Source organism: Hemitrygon akajei, chromosome 4, assembly GCF_048418815.1.
Source record: "Hemitrygon akajei chromosome 4, sHemAka1.3, whole genome shotgun sequence".
Taxonomy (NCBI): Eukaryota; Metazoa; Chordata; class Chondrichthyes; order Myliobatiformes; family Dasyatidae; genus Hemitrygon; species Hemitrygon akajei.
Genome location: NC_133127.1, coordinates 98774657 through 98792773, shown reverse-complemented (window position 1 = coordinate 98792773; position 18117 = coordinate 98774657). Strand labels below are relative to the sequence as shown.

Sequence of the window (18117 nt, the reverse complement as noted above, 5' to 3'; positions counted from 1 at the left end):
TTGCTGAAGATTCCTATTATGCAAATGGTTTATCCTTAATGCTTTTTTTACTTTTTTAATTTTGTTTCTTGTAAAATATGATCTGGGTGCTATTAAATGCAACAAAATAATTTTAGTTTTATTTTTCTCTTTCTCATTGCAATAATGCGGCTGGGCTTTTGAAATGAGATAATCCAGTTCACAGCCAACTTGCCTCCTACACTAGCAGGTTGTATAGATTTCATTTGCTGGTAATGACATCACTGTGTTGTGTTTCAGATCCACCGCGGCATTAAAGGGTTTGTCCGTGATTATCATCAGAACCCAATTGCTAATGCTACGATATCTGTTGAAGGCATAAATCATGATATCACCTCTGGTATGTTTGAAATTATTATATTTCTGTGTTGGGAATGGTAGTGGCAATTCAGAGAAACTCTGGTGCATTTTAATGTAATCTTTATTGATTAACTATATTGAATCTTATTAACAATTATTCGTGATGAGAGGAGGGAAGGAGAAAGGGAATGCTGTGTGTGAAATGATTTACAAAACCTTTGTTAAGTTCCCAACATGACCTCAGCTGGGAGAGTCTGCATCACATCTGCTTTTGGGTACAATTAAGCTTGGCCAAGCTGCAGTCGAGAACAATGATTAAACATTTGGTAAAGAACAATAACCTCTTTTAGTTGATGTGGTTCTCGCTCCTAGCATCTCTTCAGATTGTTACTCTGAATTGTGAGGAATCAGCTATCTACAGGAGTGAAGCAATATTTCTACCATTTGTACAACATAACAGAACTTTTTGTGTAATACTGTAGGGATGAAAACTGGCAGTTTTCACACAGTCTGTGCTGTAACTCCTTGGAAAACAATCGAAACAATTAAGAATGTGTTTCTTAGAAAGAAAGTGAGAGAAATTGTTTTTCCTCCGAATATACAATAAGACATAAGCTATAAAAGTTCATAAAACTACAAAGATATTACAAAGATCAGACATAAGTTATAGATGTTATAAAATTACAAAGATATTACAGAACATTGATGATATTGATTTAGGTTTTTCCGCCAATAATATAGTAAAAAACTGGGGGATGGGCGGGAATCAGTCATTACCTGAATAGATGTTGATTTGGAGCTAATAAATCATTTCATGAAGCTTTTATCTGCTGAGAGAGGAAAAAAAATTGAGGGAGAGAGGAAAATAATTGGGGGACATATTGAGAAGATCAATGGTTGGAGATGGGGCTTCACACTACTTTCCCACATAATCTGATGCTAGGTAGCTAAACTATTGCACACAGTTTTTCTAAAATATTCGTCTTTAAGTGTTACAGTTCAGCAACTAACTATTTCTTCATCTTTACTTCAATTTATGCAAACCCATTTTGGCACTGGAAGGAAGAGATTGGTGGTAGGGAACATGGGATTTGTGAATTAGTTACTTTTTTAATGTTTCTGCAGCTGAAGTGATCCATTCTCATGAGGCCTCAATGATAGCATCCACATCACTTCAAACAACTTAATCCCACCATTTTTGATACAGTAATGTCCAACTTCTATGTAGGCCTCAATATGCATGAGTCTCAAGACAGGTGGAAAGTCTGTTGTAATCAATGTGACTACCTTTCGTTGGCATAAGTTTAAATTGCTAAGTCTGTCCAAGGCATTGTCAGTCTGGAAAATATCTGCTGTTTCAGTAAAATAGCCACACATAAGCATTGTATTCTTTATTTCAGCAAAAGATGGTGATTACTGGCGGCTCCTTGCTCCCGGAAACTATAAAATAACAGCTTCTGCTCCTGGCTATCTGGCAATAACTAAGAAAGTGGCAGTCCCTTATAGCCCAGCTGTAGTGGTAAGCTTCATATTTTGCTTAATCGTTTGTGCATACTGCTTCACATTTTGCCCCCTTAAAGTGAAAGAAATATAAGAGAGATAAAATCCTACAGTCGCATTCCAGAGAAAAGGTGAGAGTTTGTACTCTGCAATTCCACAAATGTTACTAAAAGTCTGTGACATTGAGGCAATTATGAAGTGGGTCTTCAGGCAAACTGTTGTGATTCAGAGGAAGACTTGTCTGGCACAAATTTTGAACGATGTGTCAAAGGGACTTGGTCAGGATTCCATATGGTGAGAGTTCCTGCTTCTCACTTTGCCTGCTGAGTGGGGCTTGATGGAGATGCCTTTTCCAAGTGAGACAAGGCACAATGGCCTCCTAATGTTAAAAGGCCTGAACAGATTGGATGTGGCAAAGCACAACTTCAGGAGTGAAGGATATCCATATAGAACTGAGATGCGGGGAAATTACTTTAGTCAGAAGGTGGTAAATCTGTGGAATTTGTTGCCACGAGTGGCTGTGGAGGCCAAGCCATTGGGTGTATTTAAGGCAGAGGTAGATAAGTTCTTGATTAGCCAGGGCATCAAAAGGTATGGAGTGAAGGCAGGGGAGTGGGGATGACTGGAAGAATTGGATCAACCCATGATTGAATGGCAGAGCAGACTCAATGGGCCGAATGGCCTACCTCTACTCCTATATCTTATGGTCTTATGAATCTACCATGAGAAGATTTTTTAAATGAACTTAGTAAAAATGAACAGACTAGCCTGCTTTCACAACTTAAAAAAAAAGTGAGTTGCCTTTTAACTTTACTCATTGACTTGGGACTAATGTGAGGCATCCTTGTGGATTGCTTTTGTACTTGACTGCTGTTATAGTTAAGATTATGGCGCTTCTGTAGCTTTTTATATGCTCTGTCGTGCTTTTTCTATGTTAAAAGCACATGAATGTTTGTAGAGGAAGGAAACTCAGTGGAACTTGGATTGGTGGTGAGAGTTGATCTCCACAGAAAGTGCAGTTTGGACACAAGCGAATGTTCTTTCATTAAAATGTCACACTGCAGTGACGATAGCCTTGGAAAGCTGGTGCCTGTCAATACTTTGGTTATTATGTGGTGTCTCTGAAAGCTCTGAGAGTAGTTTCTTCACCCAAAGGCATGTTTGTCTTCCTGCCGCCTTCGGAGCAAAGGCTATATCAATGCCTCTCATAATGGAGGGATGCTCGCAATGTCCTTCTGAGCCACCCATTGGATGAGCACCTCTGCAATTAAATGCTGACAAAAACATTTTGTTGGTTTGAGTACATTCTGTTTGGAAGACACTTAAGCTGTCTGGTCTTAAGCTGTAGTGGTCTGGAGATGCCCAGTCAGATTTCCTGATCTCATCAGAGTATTCATTTAAATAGTGGCAAAAAGCAATATAGCATTAACCTACTTCTACTGGAAGTGTTCCAGGACACTTTATAAAAAGTGTGGGAATGAATGTGTGAATTGTGAATAATGCCATCAGCTGAAACAGAGAAAAATTCAGAAGAGCTAACGTCACTCAGAAATGGATATGCCCCTTTTAGGTCCATGACTGACTTGATTTCACCCAGAAATGATTACAAGTGCAATCTGGTCTGGGTGAAGTCAAATTCTGCATGGCTGTAGTCCAATTTCTCAGCAAAGTTAACAACCCTGAACTGATTTTTCACATAATGATATCAATAAATATTAACTTGCTGCATTTCTCAAAGACGCAGAAAACCAAACGATACTAGAAAACTTAAACCAGTCTTGCATGACACATCCTTCTTCCTGGCAACCACGTGGCTATTGTATGTAGATCGGAAGGATTTGGTGTTGTGGGCTCTCAAGCTCAGTGGACAGAATGGTGTCATTCATACGTATACATGTTCCCTACTAAATAAAGGAGTGATTTTTCCAACTTCTTATTTTGATCTGTACACTTTTTTTGCAGCTTGACTTTAGCCTTGAATCATTTTCTGAGCGAAAAGAAGAGGAGAAGGCAGAAATAATGCAATGGTGGAAGATGATGTCTGAAACACTTAATTTTTAAAGAGGAGGATTCTACTTGTGCTTTCATGGAAAATGACAGCAAATTGATCCTTTTTAAAAAGTCATTTAATTATTATGTTTGATGTTTTAATATTACTTGAGATTAATGTAGGAAGTGATGCCTTGAGGTAAGGCATTCTATCTGATCTTATTCCAACTACTTCAGCTGCAATACATGTTTGTATTTGCCAATAATTTCAACTGTTCACCTTACTGAAAGTTGGTTTCTGTTCCCCCATGGCCTTTTTTTTAGATACATGTGATTACTGCGACTGTGCGTGTTTGTGTCTCTGGAGTGATTCATTAAAATATCCCATGAGGTGTGTCACATCAGGTAATGCTTGGAATTTTTTGAAGTAGCCCGTGACAAATTAATTTTGTAAGATCTTTGTGGAGTTATGTAACTGTCTATTGAGAGTATTCAAATTGAAATGGAAAGTGTGTTTTGAAGGCAAATGAAGGGAGACTCTCACATCAAAACTGCTGTTGATTAGTTATAAGAATGTTAATATACTATCATGGTTATAATATTGTCTGTACATTGTATGCTACAATTTAATCAATCCTACAGTAACTGATATTTTATAATTCCTGAACTATGAAATTAAGCACTTAATGGAAGCAATTTTTCATGTTCATGATGCATTCCTGTTCTGACCCTAATCATATGTGAAGATCTGAAACCCAAGTTATTAGATTAGTGGTAAACAGTTTAAAGGTTTAGATTATGTCTTTGGGGAATGTAAATGCATTAAATTTGTATGTCAGCAGTCTAACTTAATAGCCATGCTTTCCGTTTGTTTGTTAGTTAAGACTAACAAATTTAACACATGGTGGTATAGTTCATCCATGTCTTCATAATCCTGTTGCATCTGAATGGTCATAATGCTACTCTCATTTCTCCATAGAAAGGTACTGTACACAGTTTCTGTACACTGAACGTTATATAGTTACCTCAGAAGTATTAGTGGATGACACCTACATATATTCATGGTCATAATTGACTCAAATTAACTGACCTGTGATTTGTTGTTTTATTTATTGTGTTTGTGATTAAATTTAATTATTGTCCAATAATCAAGGATTTCTGTAATTTGTCCGCATGTGGTCTTTCTGCTTAAATTTGGTCGTATCAATGCCAGAGAAGAGTTTGGAGCAGTGTAAAATAGCAGCCATACAGGAGAGTGCCCACAGCCGATGCAATTGATCACTCATTGCTCATTCACTTGGTTGACCAGACGAAGCCTTATGGGTTTAAACCAGGAACTGGATTGTGCAGCTGCAATTCTTTTTTTTTCCAGTTTCAGTGAAAAATAAAACTTGGGGAAAATTCAGAAACTTTCTGCAAGTTGCGCAAACAATTTCCTGTTAGATTTTCCATGTATTTTGGCTGTGACGGAATGTGTGGTGGGAGTAGGGGAAGTTGTCAGGCTAACAATCACAATCTCTTTTGACGTCCACTCATGAAGCATTTTCTAATTTACGCATATGACTGGATACTGATCATTTTAGTCACATTTTTGAATGGACGGATGTTGGAAGTTGTGAACAATTTAGTTTCAAATGTAAATATGTACTGAAGAACACCAAGCCAATAATGGTTTCCATATTTAAAGTTATGACTTATAGTTTGTGTTTGGCAGCATAATTTGTGTGAAATCATGTTTAGCTTTTATCAATCCCAGAGGCGCAGCCTGGGTCTACATCCAAATCAAATGATATCATTAATTTTAAAACATTAACTTCTTAACAATTAATCTTTGATGTTTAGAGAAAAAAAATTCCATTTCCAATTTCATACAGTGTTTTTTTTTACTGTTGGTCTCTTGGTTCACTGACCAAAAATAATTAAGCAAGTGAAAAATCGGAGAGCATCTCCAATCCTGGTCCCAGTCTTGGCCTGTCAGCTTGCAGATTGTTTTCTGGAAATTGTTTATCGGATTCCAAATAAAATGGTGGAAGAGTTGGCTGTTAATAAATATGCAATGTCCTGCTTATGGTATTTAATAAACTACATATCAAAACATTTGACCTAATTAGAGCATTTGGAAACCTGTAGGTCCAAAACCAGGATTGAATTTTACTTGGAATCAGATGAAACTGTGAATTGCTTCCGGATTCCCCTCCACCCCCCCACTTTGATCTACTATGTGGCAAGACTGGCTGATTTGAGGAGTGGTGTGGTGTTATAGGGGTTTGATGAGAGGAATAATGTTCCTGATGCCTGACAAACAGAAATTCTGGAATTTCAGGCATTTCAGTAGTTTGATTATAAATCATTAAAAACATTGGTTTTTTGAGATTCATGTTGAGTAGTTACCAAAACAAAATAAATGAATAAGTGACACTGCGGAGACTGAATAATGGTGCTGGTGAACCTCTGTGACTTCTGGCTGGTGGCTAACGAAACAAGGACAGCAACTAAACACTTTGCTAACCACACTTTTTCTGTCAAACGATCATCGCTGGTGATCGGCTGTAACTTCCCTTTGGACTTGGAAGTATTTCGATGGGGCAGAACTGAGGCAAGGCGAGGTAGCGGGCCCATTGCCGAGAGCGTGAAAGATTGGGCACAGACCGAATCAAAGCTGCGGGCTCTGGGCACCAGAAGCGACTGAGCACAATGTGTGGACAGAGATTTACAGGTCGTACGGAAGTGGCAAAGTCTGGCACATCCGAGCGGCAGAACCTGTTGTTGGGATGGAGAGTTAAGCGCTGGTACAGATTGAAAAGGTCAAGGTGTCGGGGCCTGAGATAAGGTACAGCCCAATTAAGATAGCTGCTCCACAACGGTTACTTGGATCTGCATTGAGCTATGGGACCCTCTTGTGGACTTGTTCAGAAACACTATTTGCTTGCGGTTATTGTTGGCATTATGTCTTTTTTTCCATTGCACATTGGATGTAAGATGGTCTTTTTTTATGGGTTATTTTATTTTATGTTCTTATGGTATGATGTGTTTTTTTTTATTCCTGCATGTTGTGTGTTAGACAGTCTTTTTTCAAGTATAAGCGGTTTGTTTTTGGGTTTCTGTGTTTTGTGGCTGCCTGTTAGGAGACGAATCTCAAGGTTGTATAATGTGTACACTTTGATAATAAATGTACTTTGAATGAAAGCACATCCCATGGAAATTCAGCAGCATCAGCATGGTGTCGGAAAGGGCACAATGAATGAGGTCCTCTCAAGACAGCCAGAGAACAAGACTAATATTCCAGGTTTGAGGTTGTAGGTATTTTGTTTCAGTCCTCATTTTTCTTCAATATTAGCTATATCCTTTGTATGTAAAGACTCAAACTAATAGCTTTAATCCACAGACAACATTGTTGGCTGATGGTCTGGAAACCTTGTCTTGATTTTTGCTCAACATTTCTGGCATGTTTTTGGCAAAATGCATGTTGATGAGCCCAACCACGTTTCCTCCTGCTGATAAAACCAGCTGGATCTCTGCTTGGCACCAAATGGATTTTATCATTATTGCATTTGCTTTCAGATAAACTGTTGGAAATAAATCTTCATAGCCATTGGAGAATTGAAATCATCTGGACTGGTCTGTGGATGTTGGCAGGTTTTGTTAACTGTTTAAGATGATGTGCATGTGCAATAAAGGAAGGCTTCATAAACTAAAGCAGTAACATTTTTAGGTAGTTGGAATGCTAAGTATCTGATGCCCAAGTGGAAGGGAGCTGAGGACTTCCCATTTATTAATTCCACATTGCAATGCAAAAAGCTCCATGGCTAGAAGGAAGGATTTTGTGGGCTGGATGGGACCACAAACCATATGTTCTGTGGCAAATGCCTTCAAACAAGGAGAGTCCACATGTGCAGTGGAGTCCAATGGCATGCAATGGATGCCTGGATTTTCATTCACACACATACGCCACTGATGCAGAAGCAGGGACAGCACTTATCTAGGCTGTTTCAGTATTACTTTAAACAGACTTTGAGGATTTCATCATTAGGGATTTTTCTTTAAGTCATGAACTTAGCCAAATCTTCAGCACCTGTTCGGTGTCCCATGCTCACAACCACCAATATTGATACATGTCTCACCAGTTACCCAAGTCCCTAAACACGCCATCACTGATCTGATGCTGTCTTTAATCCTTCTGAGTGACTGAAAGTAATGAAATGCAGATGTGGGAAGTCTGGGGTCAAAATAAAAGGGTGCTAAAATATTCAGTTAGTTAGGCAGCATCATATGGAGAGAGCACAGAATTAATTCTAGGTCAGTAACTCTTCATCTGGGGCAGAGAAGGTTGGAGGGAGAGGAGATGGGGTGGAAAAACAAAAGGAATAGCAATGGTGGAGACTGAGGTTGTCCTGGTGAGACAAGGCTTTTTGAGCCATCTAGTTAACAAGTAAAGAAAGACAGTCAATAAGTGAGGTATAAAGTACATTTGGGAACTGTAAGATTCAATCCCTTGAGATCTGAAAAAATGAATACAGATTAGACAGAATCTGTGGCATGAGCAAGACAGGGATGTAGTGGATTACCTTTCACCAGAACAAGCTCCTCATCATCATTATGTGCCGTGTTGAATGACGTGGCAGTCACGGTCTATGACTATGATTGTTCTTGGCAATTTTTTCTACAGAAGTGTTTTGCTATTGCCACCTTCTGATCAGAGTGTTTACAAGACAGGTGACCCTAACCACGATCAATACTCTTCAGAGATTGTCAGTTGTCACATAACCAGGACTTGTGATCTGCACCAGTTGCTGATACGACCGTCCACCACCTGCTTCCATGGCTTCACGTGACTCTGATCGGAGGTGCTAAGTAAGGGTGACCTGCAGGCGAGTGGAGGGAAGGAGTACCTTACACCTCCTTTAGTAGAGACGTATCTCCACCCTACCACACAAGCTAGTTCTGAAACAAACTGGCTAACTGAGCTCATTGAATTCAATATTGAAACCTGAGAGCTATATTGTGCCCAGACAGAATATGACAGTTGTGTCTTGTGCTTACATTGGTGAAAAGGATCTTACGTCTGTTCATTTAGAACCTTATTGAGCAAGCATGGGGCCAGATTATATTAGCCCAAGCCTGCAACTCAGGATTGCCTTCTGCATCATTCCCATGGCTGTTAATGTTTTTTTCCAGCTGTAAGCAAACTGGTCCTTCTGAGGGGATCAGTTGAAAGCAGTAAATTGGCCTCAGGTTTCAGAATCCCGTAATGATACTTGACAGCTTCTGGTGTCAGAGGCTGGGTCAGACAAAATCTTACCCTATGCCTGCTGAATCATTTTCCTTGTTTAAATAAACACATATGGGGAAGAATGAGATTGGGCTCACGAATGCACATGAGATTTGGCACCTAATTTGTTTCATAATTTTGATAGAAGACATTTCAAAAAGGATTTGTAAGTTCATAACTTTAAAATATTTAAATTAACTAAATATAATAAATATTTATAGAAGCATATTTATTTGAGAATCTGGTTTATTGGAAGTGCTTAAATTAAGACAGGCCTCAACAGGATAAACAGGAAAGATCTTTTTTTCAAAGCAGATGCTTCAACAAAGAGGAGGAAATTAAAAAATCGTGAGGTGATGGAGCAGATTGAAGTTAAGAAAAAGCTTTTACAAAAAAGACTGGTGAGTGTGTAGAATTGACTACCTGAGTGGAACTCGCTGTCTAAGACACTCAGCCCAGTATCTTGAAAGGTGATGAAGGTTCTGTTTCCACCACCTTTACAGCAGTCAGTTGCTGACCCAACTACCAATTTAGGTTCCCCAGTTATCAATCGCCGCACTGAGGGAGGCAGATCCTTCCTGTCCCACCCTTTCTAGGCATCACAATTTCATGCACAGTGATTAAATCTCTTGATCTCCTTTGTTCAGTTGAGGACAACTGCATTTTAGACAGCCTCCCTACATAATTACCAACGCTCCAGCTCCCTCTTCAAGACTGGAAAGAAGGGTTGAATAAAATGGTGGAGGGGCAGAGTGGGTGGAGAAAGAGGCTAGCTGGAAGGTGATAGATCAGGTCATTTGAGTGGGAAAGGTCAAGGACTGGAGAAGAAAGAATCTGGTAGAAGAGTGGATGATAGAAATGGAAGGAGAAGGGGACATGGGGAAGTAATAGGCAGGTGTGAAGAAGTGAAAGGACAGAGTGGGGAATAGAGGAAGTGGGAGGTGGAATTAATTCACCGTAAGTAGAAATAGATACTCATGCCATCAGGTTGGAAGGGACCCAGACAGAATATAATGTGTTGCTCCTCCACCTGAGAGTGGCCTCATCTTAGCACAAGAGGAGGCTGTGGATCAACACGTCAGAACAGGAATGGAAATATTTTCTGCTTTCTTTCCATTTTAACCACTCCTTTCCTATAAGAAGGTGAGCAAAACTGTATCCATTACTCCAAGTGTGGCCCTCCTTTAGTCAGTGTTCTGACTGATGAAGGCTAGCATGCTAAACACTTCCTTCACTACTCTGTCTATCTGTAACTCCATTTTCAACAATCTAAACACTTGTACTCCTAGATCCTTTTGTTCATTCTCTAGTGCCCTACCCTTCATGGTGTAAATACTACTCCGGTTTGACTATCACGTCACACTTCTTTGTCACTCCTCGGTCTGTCTCCCTAACTGATCAAGTAATGATCAGTAACTGACTGTGGAATTGATGATGACCTTTTTCACTATCAGTAATACCTCCTTATCTTGTGTAATCTGAAAACCTGTTGATCAACCCAGCTGTATCCAATCCAAATTATTTATATAAATAAAGAATAACGAAGGTTTCAACATCGACCTGCAGTAATCCACTAGTCACCAGGCTCCATCTGGAGAAACAACCTTAATACACCTTCCTCTGCTTCCTACCTCTGAGCCAGTTTAGCATCCACCTAACTAGTTCCCACCGGCTTCCATGAGACCTAAGCTTCTAGCACTCAAAACCTTATCAAAGGCCTTGAAGTCCAGATAGACAACATTTACTGCCCTACCCTCATTTACATTTTTGCCTGCCTCTTCAAAGAACTCTAAAAGGTTTATCAAGTATGACTTTCCAAGCACAAAGCCAAGCCGACTGCTCCTAATCTGACTTTGTCTATCTAAATGCTGGTAGATCCTATCCCTCAGGATTGCCTCCAGTAACTTCCACAAGATTGACATCAGACTCTCTGGCCTGTAGTTCCCTGCCTTGTCTTTGCTACCCTTCTTAGACAATGGAAAAACACTAGACATCTCCCAGTCTTCAGGAACGTCACCAGTAGCTAATGATGAAGCAAATACCTCAGAAGGGGGCTCTTGAATTTCTTCTCTAGTCTTCCACAAAGTATGAGAATGCCCTGGGAATTTGTATCTTAATACACTGTAGCTCTGCAAATACCTCTTGTCTGGTAATGTCAATGTTCTTCAAAACATTTCCATTTGTTTCCTTTAGCTCTTGAGCAACCATGATTTTGTCCTCACCAAATACCAAGGAGAAATAGTTGTTAGATGCAGGTCACCTTGCTGATCTCAGCAGGGCCACATACTCTCTCTTGCCTCTCTTTTACTCCTGATATAGCTATAGGACCTCTTGGGATTTTCATTAATTTTACCTGCCAGATTCATTTCATACCCCCTCTTTGCCCTCCTGATTTTCTTCTTAAAAGTAATCTTAATCTTTTTATAGTTATCCAGGGATTAACTTGTCCCCAACCTCCAAATCCCAATCCATGCTTCCTTCATTTTCTTGACCAGAACCTCAATATCACTTGTAAGCCGAGGTTCTCTAAGCATGCCAGGTTTACTGCTACTTCAATATTGTAGGACTCTCATTGAAACCTATCAAATATTGAAAGGCCTAGATAGAGCAGATATGTAGAGGATGGTTCAAATACTGTGGTGGGGGAGCCTAGGACCGGAGGGCACAGCCTCAGAATAGAAGGATGTCCATTTAGAACAGGGATAAGGAGGAATTTATTTAGCCAGATGGTGGTGAATCTGTGGAATTCATTGCTAGTATAGCTGTGGAGGCCAAGCCATTAAAGCAGAGGTTCTTGATTAGTAAGGGAGTCAAATAAAAGATAGATAGATAGATAGATAATTTATTCATCCCCATGGGGAAATTCAACTTTTTTTCCAATGTCCCATACACTTGTTGTAGCAAAACTAATTACATACAATACTTAACTCAGTAAAAAAAATATGATATGCATCTAAATCACTATCTCAAAAAGCATTAATAATAGCTTTTAAAAAGTTCTTAAGTCCTGGCGGTTGAATTGTAAAGCCTAATGGCATTGGGGAGTATTGACCTCTTCATCCTGTCTGAGGAGCATTGCATCGATAGTAACCTGTCGCTGAAACTGCTTCTCTGTCTCTGGATGGTGCTATGTAGAGGATGTTCAGAGTTTTCCATAATTGACCGTAGCCTGCTCAGCGCCCTTCGCTCAGCTACTGATGTTAAACTCTCCAGTACTTTGCCCACGACAGAGCCCACCTTCCTTACCAGCTTATTAAGACGTGAGGCATCCCTCTTCTTAATGCTTCCTCCCCAACACACCACCACAAAGAAGAGGGCGCTCTCCACAACTGACCTATAGAACATCTTCAGCATCTCACTACAGACATTGAATGACGCCAACCTTCTAAGGAAGTACAGTCGCCTCTGTGCCTTCCTGCACAAGGCATCTGTGTTGGCAGTCCAGTCTAGCTTCTCGACTAACTGTACTCCCAGATACTTGTAGGTCTTAACCTGCTCCACACATTCTCCATTAATGATCACTGGCTCCATATGAGGCCTAGATCTCCTAAAGTCCACCACCATCTCCTTGGTCTTGGTGATATTGAGACGCAGGTAGTTTGAGTTGCACCATATCACAAAGTCCTGTATCAGTTTCCTATACTCCTCCTCCTGTCCATTTCTGACACACCCCACTATGGCCGTGTCATCAGCGAACTTCTGCACATGGCAGGACTCCGAGTTATATTGGAAGTCTGATGTGTACAGGGTGAACAGGACCGGAGAGAGTACGGTTCCCTGCGGCGCTCCTGTGCTGCTGACCACCGTGTCAGACCTACAGTCTCCCAACTGCACATACTGAGGTCTATCTGTCAAGTAGTCCACTATCCAATCCACCATGTGAGAGTCTACTCCCATCTCCGTTAGTTTGTGCCTTAAGATCTTGGGCTGGATGGTGTTAAAGGCACTAGAGAAGTCAAGGAATGTAATCCTCACAGCACAACTGACCCCATCTAGGTGAGAGAGTGATTTGTGCAGCAAATACGTGATAGCATCCTCCACTCCCACCTTCTCCTTATACGCAAACTGAAGAGGATCCTGGGCGTGCCTGGTTTGTGGCCTCAGATTCTGTATTATCAGCCGCTCCATGGTCTTCATCACGTGCGTCGTCAAGGCAACAGGTCTGAAGTCATTCAACTCCTTTGGTTGTGGTTTCTTCGGTACTGGGACAATACAGGATGTTTTCCACTGTCTGGGTACTCTTCTCTGCTCCAGGCTCATGTTGAAGATGCGCTGTAGTGGTTCTCCCAGCTCAGTCGCACAGGCCCTCAGTAATCGTGGGGAAACTCCATCCGGTCCAGCCGCCTTGCTGGTACAGATCTTCCTCAGTTGACCTTCCACCTGTGCAGCCGTAATCCTGGGCGTGGGCAAGGTCTCCTGTGAGTGGCTATTTTCCTGTGAGGGAAGTAAGCCTGGTGTGGATTTCTGCGGTGAGGATGAGATTGTGCTGTCGAACCTGTTGAAGAAGTTGTTCAGCTGGTTCGCTTTCTCCACATCTCCACTTATGTTCGCCCCCTGCTTTGCACCGCATCCGGTGATGATCTTCATCCCATCCCACACCTCCTTCATGCTTTTTTTTCTGCAGCTTTTGTTCTAGCTTCCTAGAACAGGAGAACGGGGTTGAGAGGGACAATAAATCGACCATGATGGAATGGTGGAGAGGACTCGATTGGCTGAATGGCCTAATTCTCCTCCTATGTCTTATGGTCTTAATACTATAATTTCAAGTAAATTTATCAACAGGTTCTGAGACCTGGGGCTCAATACCTTCCTTTGTAACTGGATCTTCAACTTTCTGACCAATAGGCAGCAAACAGTAGGGATAGGCAGCAATGTTTCTGCATGATTATTTTAAACCACCAGGTTATATCCTCAGCTCCTCCCTGTACACATGACTGTGTGGCTGGATTATGCTCTGACTCCATCACGTCTGCAGATGATGTTGTTGTAGTGGGCTGAATCTCAAAAAAGCAATGAGTCGGGAGTACAGGAAGGAGATCAAGAGCTTTGTAACCTTGTGTCTTCACAACAGTCTTTCCCTCAAAGTTGGCAAAGCACAAAAACTGGTCATTGACTGAAGGAAGTGGGGTGGTGCCCTTACTGATATCTTCATCAATGAGGAGCTGACAGCATCAGGTTCTGAGGAGTGAACATCATCAATAACCTGTCCCTGTCTAATCAAGTGGATACAATAGCCAAGAAAGCTCAGACGTTATTTCTTCTTCCTCTGGAGGTTAAAGAAATCTGGCACGTCCCCAATGGACCTTACCAATTTTTAATTGGTGCTCCATAGGAAGCATCCTGTGTGAATGTAACTGCCCTGCCTATGACAGCAAGAAGCTGCAGAGAGTCGAGGACAGAGCTCATCACATCGTGGACGGCAGCCTCCCCTCTATAGACTCTGAACTTCTCACTGCTTCTGTAAAGCAGCCAGCATTATCAAAGGCCCACCCACTCCTTCGGGAAGAAGATGCAAAAACCTTGTATGGACAGCTTTAGCCCCATTGTTACAGACTGCTGAATGGTTCCCTAGTTCAGTAGATGGACTCTTGACCTCACAGTCTATCTTGTAATGATCTTTCACCTTATTATCTATCTGCACAGTACTTCCTCTGTAGCTGTGGCATTTTATTCTATATTCTATTATTCTTTTACCTTGTATTGTGTCATTATGATCTGTGTGAAGGGTATGAAAGACAAGTTCATTTACTGTACCTCAGTACGTGTGACTATAAGAAACAATTACCCTTCACCCTAGCTCCTGAATTCTATCTACAACTTTATGTAATGGTGTTGTGTTTTTTTTTTACTGACGTGCTGTCAGTCTCTGCACCAGGTCAGAAGCCAGTGTCATTCTTTCACTCACTTAGAAATAACTTAGTTAAGGTGACACAATTTAAACCTATTAACTATCAAACTTTAGAAGAAATTGTGCTACACCTGAAATCCTCCTCCTGTTCCCTTGACATCTTACCTACAACATAAAAAAAAATGTTTTTAGTTGCATTGAGCCAAACATTTTGAAAAAAGTCAACAATTCGCTTCTATCAGGCTGCTTCCCAAAAGCCCTGAAAACTGCAGTTATTAAGCCTCCTTTAAACAGAACAACTGAGATGCCTCAGTAATTAGTAACTACAGACTTGTATCAAACTTACCATGTTTAAGTAAAATCATTGAAAAGGTTGTTTATCAGCAACTTACTAGCTTTTTGGCACTAAGCAACTGTATGGATGTTTTCCAGTCTGGATTTCGATGACACGAAGACTGTTCTGGTCCAGGTCTGAAATGACATCCGTTTAAACCATGATGATGATAAAATTTCAGCTTTGGTTTTACTGGATCTTAGAGCTGCTTTTGACACAGTTGACCATGGCATATTACAGGATAGATTGGAAAATGGAGTGGGAATTGCCGGTACTGTGGCGACCCACTTCCCAGCGCACTCGAACCGGCTCACAAAGGGGCGCGCGCCGGCATTCAGGCCGGTCCCAAAGAGGGCATCAAGCCTGCTTCACCAGCAAGGGGAAAAACCCGCGTGCGGGACGGGACTGTGAACACGTGCCCCCTACAGCATTCCCGCCCGGGGAGGGCTGGATCAGGAAGGCTTTAAAACGAGGCCGCGAAGTTTGAATAAATCTCTTCTTGCAACCGCAGCTCACTGACTGCGTGTCGTTATTTCAGTGCTGCGTGTAGCACACCGCCACAATTGGTGACCCTGACGGCCCAAACCATATTTGGACCAGAGATGAACGATGCTGCATCTGTTCATGCAGTTTCATTAAAACTGCCAAGCTTCTGGACGCTGCGACCTCACCTATGGTTCCAGCAGGCAGAAGCCCAATTCCACATTCGGCAGATAACCTCGGATGCCACACGTTACTACTACGTGGTGAGCTCCCTCGACCAGGAAACAGCTGCCCAGGTTGAGGAGTTCATACAGTCGCCCCCAGCGGATGGCAAATACACAGAATTCAAAGCCCTGCTCATAAGGACTTTCGGACTCTCACGGCGCGAGCGAGCTGCCCGCTTACTGCACCTGGATGGCTTGGGGGACAGGCCGCCATCAGCTTTGATGAACAAGATGCTCTCCCTGGCCGGAGGTCACAAGCCCTGCCTCATGTTTGAGCAGGCATTCCTGGAGCAGCTGTCCGAGGACATACGCCTGCTGCTGTCCGACGTGGATTTCAGCGACCCCTGGAAGGTGGCGGCCCAGGCGGACGTGCTGTGGAAAGTCAAGAAGGAGAGTGGGGCGTCCATCACACAGATCACCAGGCCACGGTCCCAGCAGCAAACCAGACCAGGCCCGGCCGCAGAGCCCGCTAACCCCAGAGGTAGGGGTGAGGAGACCAATGAACAATGGTGCTTCTACCACCAGCGGTGGGGCGCAGAAGCCCGCCATTGTCGCCCGCCCTGCAAGTTCCCGGGAAGTGCCAGGGCCAGCTGTCGCTGATGGCTACGGTGTCTGGCCATCGGGATAGCCTCCTGTATGTCTGGGACAAGCGGTCGGGACGCCGCTTTTTGGTCGACACTGGAGCTGAGATCAGCGTCTTACCTTTGACGAGTTACGACACCCGCAACAGGGCACCAGGTCCCACCCTGAGGGCCTCGAACGGCAGCACAGTAAGGACCTACGGCACCCATACGGTGCGGCTACAGTTCGGCTCCAGCCGGTTCACGTGGGACTTCACACTGGCCGCCGTAGCCCAACCGCTCCTGGGAGTGGATTTTTTGTGAGCTCACAGCCTACTGGTCGACCTGCAAGGGAGGAGACTGGTCCACGCCGAGACCTTTCAAATGTTCTCCCTGGGTGAAGCCCAGTTGCCAGCCCCACACGTAGACTCCATCACGCTGTCCAACAACGACTTCACCAGAGTCCTGGCGGATTTCCCATCGGTTCTGGCACCGCAGTTCACGGCAGCCGTGCCCAGACATGGGGTTCAGCACCACATCCCGACACACCCCTCCATGCCCATGCTCGAAGGCTTCCCCCGGACAAGCTCCGACTGGCAAAGGAGGAGTTCAAGCGGATGGAGGAATTGGGGATCATACGGCGGTCCGACAGCCCATGGGCCTCCCCCCTGCACATGGTGCCCAAAGCAACAGGGGGCTGGAGACCATGCGGCAACTACTGCAGGCTGAACGAGGCTGCAACACTTTACTGCTACCCTGTGCCGCACATTCAGGACTTTGCAGCAAACCTGCACGGATCTTCTCCAAGGTAGACTTCGTCCGGGGGTACCATCAAATCCCGGTGCATCTGGACGACATCCCCAAAATGGCACTCATCACCCCTTTTGGCCTTTTCGAGTTCCTCCGCATGCCGTTCGGCCTAAAGAATGCCGCACCGACGTTTCAGCGGTTAATGGACGCAGTGGGACGCGACCTGGACTTCGCTTTCATCTATTTGGACGACATCCTCATAGCCAGCAGCAGTCGTCAGGAGCATCTGTCCCACCTCCGTCAACTCTACGCCCGACTGAGTGAATACGGCCTGACAATCAACCCGGGCAAATGCCAGTTCAGGCTCGACACCATCGACTTCCTGGGCCACAGGATTACTAAAGACGGGGCAACCCCTCTGTCCGCTAAGGTAGACGTGGTCCGCCATTTACCCCGACCCGACACAATCTAAGGCCTTCAGGAATTCGTGGGTATGGTGAATTTCTGCCACCACTTCCTCCCTTCAGCTGCCCGAATCATGCGCCCCCTGTTCGCCCTGATGCCGGGTAAGGGCAAGGACATTACCTGGGACGAGGAGTCCGGCGCCGCTTTCATTAAAACCAAAGAAGCCTTGGCAAACGCCGCGATGCTAGTGCACCCCAGAACGGACGTCCCTACCACCCTCACAGTGGACGCATCTAACACGACAGTCGGTGGAGTGCTGGAACAACTCATCGAAGGTTGCTGGCAACCCCTGGCGTTTTTCAGCAAACACCTACGACCACCCGAGCTCAAATACAGTGCTTTCAACCGGGAACTGTTGGTGCTATACCTGGCAATCC

At 43.3% G+C, this 18117-nt stretch overlaps 1 protein-coding gene across 1 annotated transcript in view; it reads left to right on the top strand.

The window, feature by feature from the left end:
* The window catches only part of cpe (carboxypeptidase E), a 75798-nt gene extending 70843 nt beyond the window's left edge, over positions 1-4955 (top strand). The window contains exons 7-9 of the mRNA XM_073043084.1: positions 259-358; positions 1719-1837; positions 3781-4955. Coding sequence (XP_072899185.1) covers positions 259-358; positions 1719-1837; positions 3781-3879 — 318 coding nt within the window. The 3' untranslated portion in view covers positions 3880-4955. The remainder of the gene's footprint in view (positions 1-258; positions 359-1718; positions 1838-3780) is intronic.
* The last annotated feature ends 13162 nt before the right edge of the window (positions 4956-18117 follow it).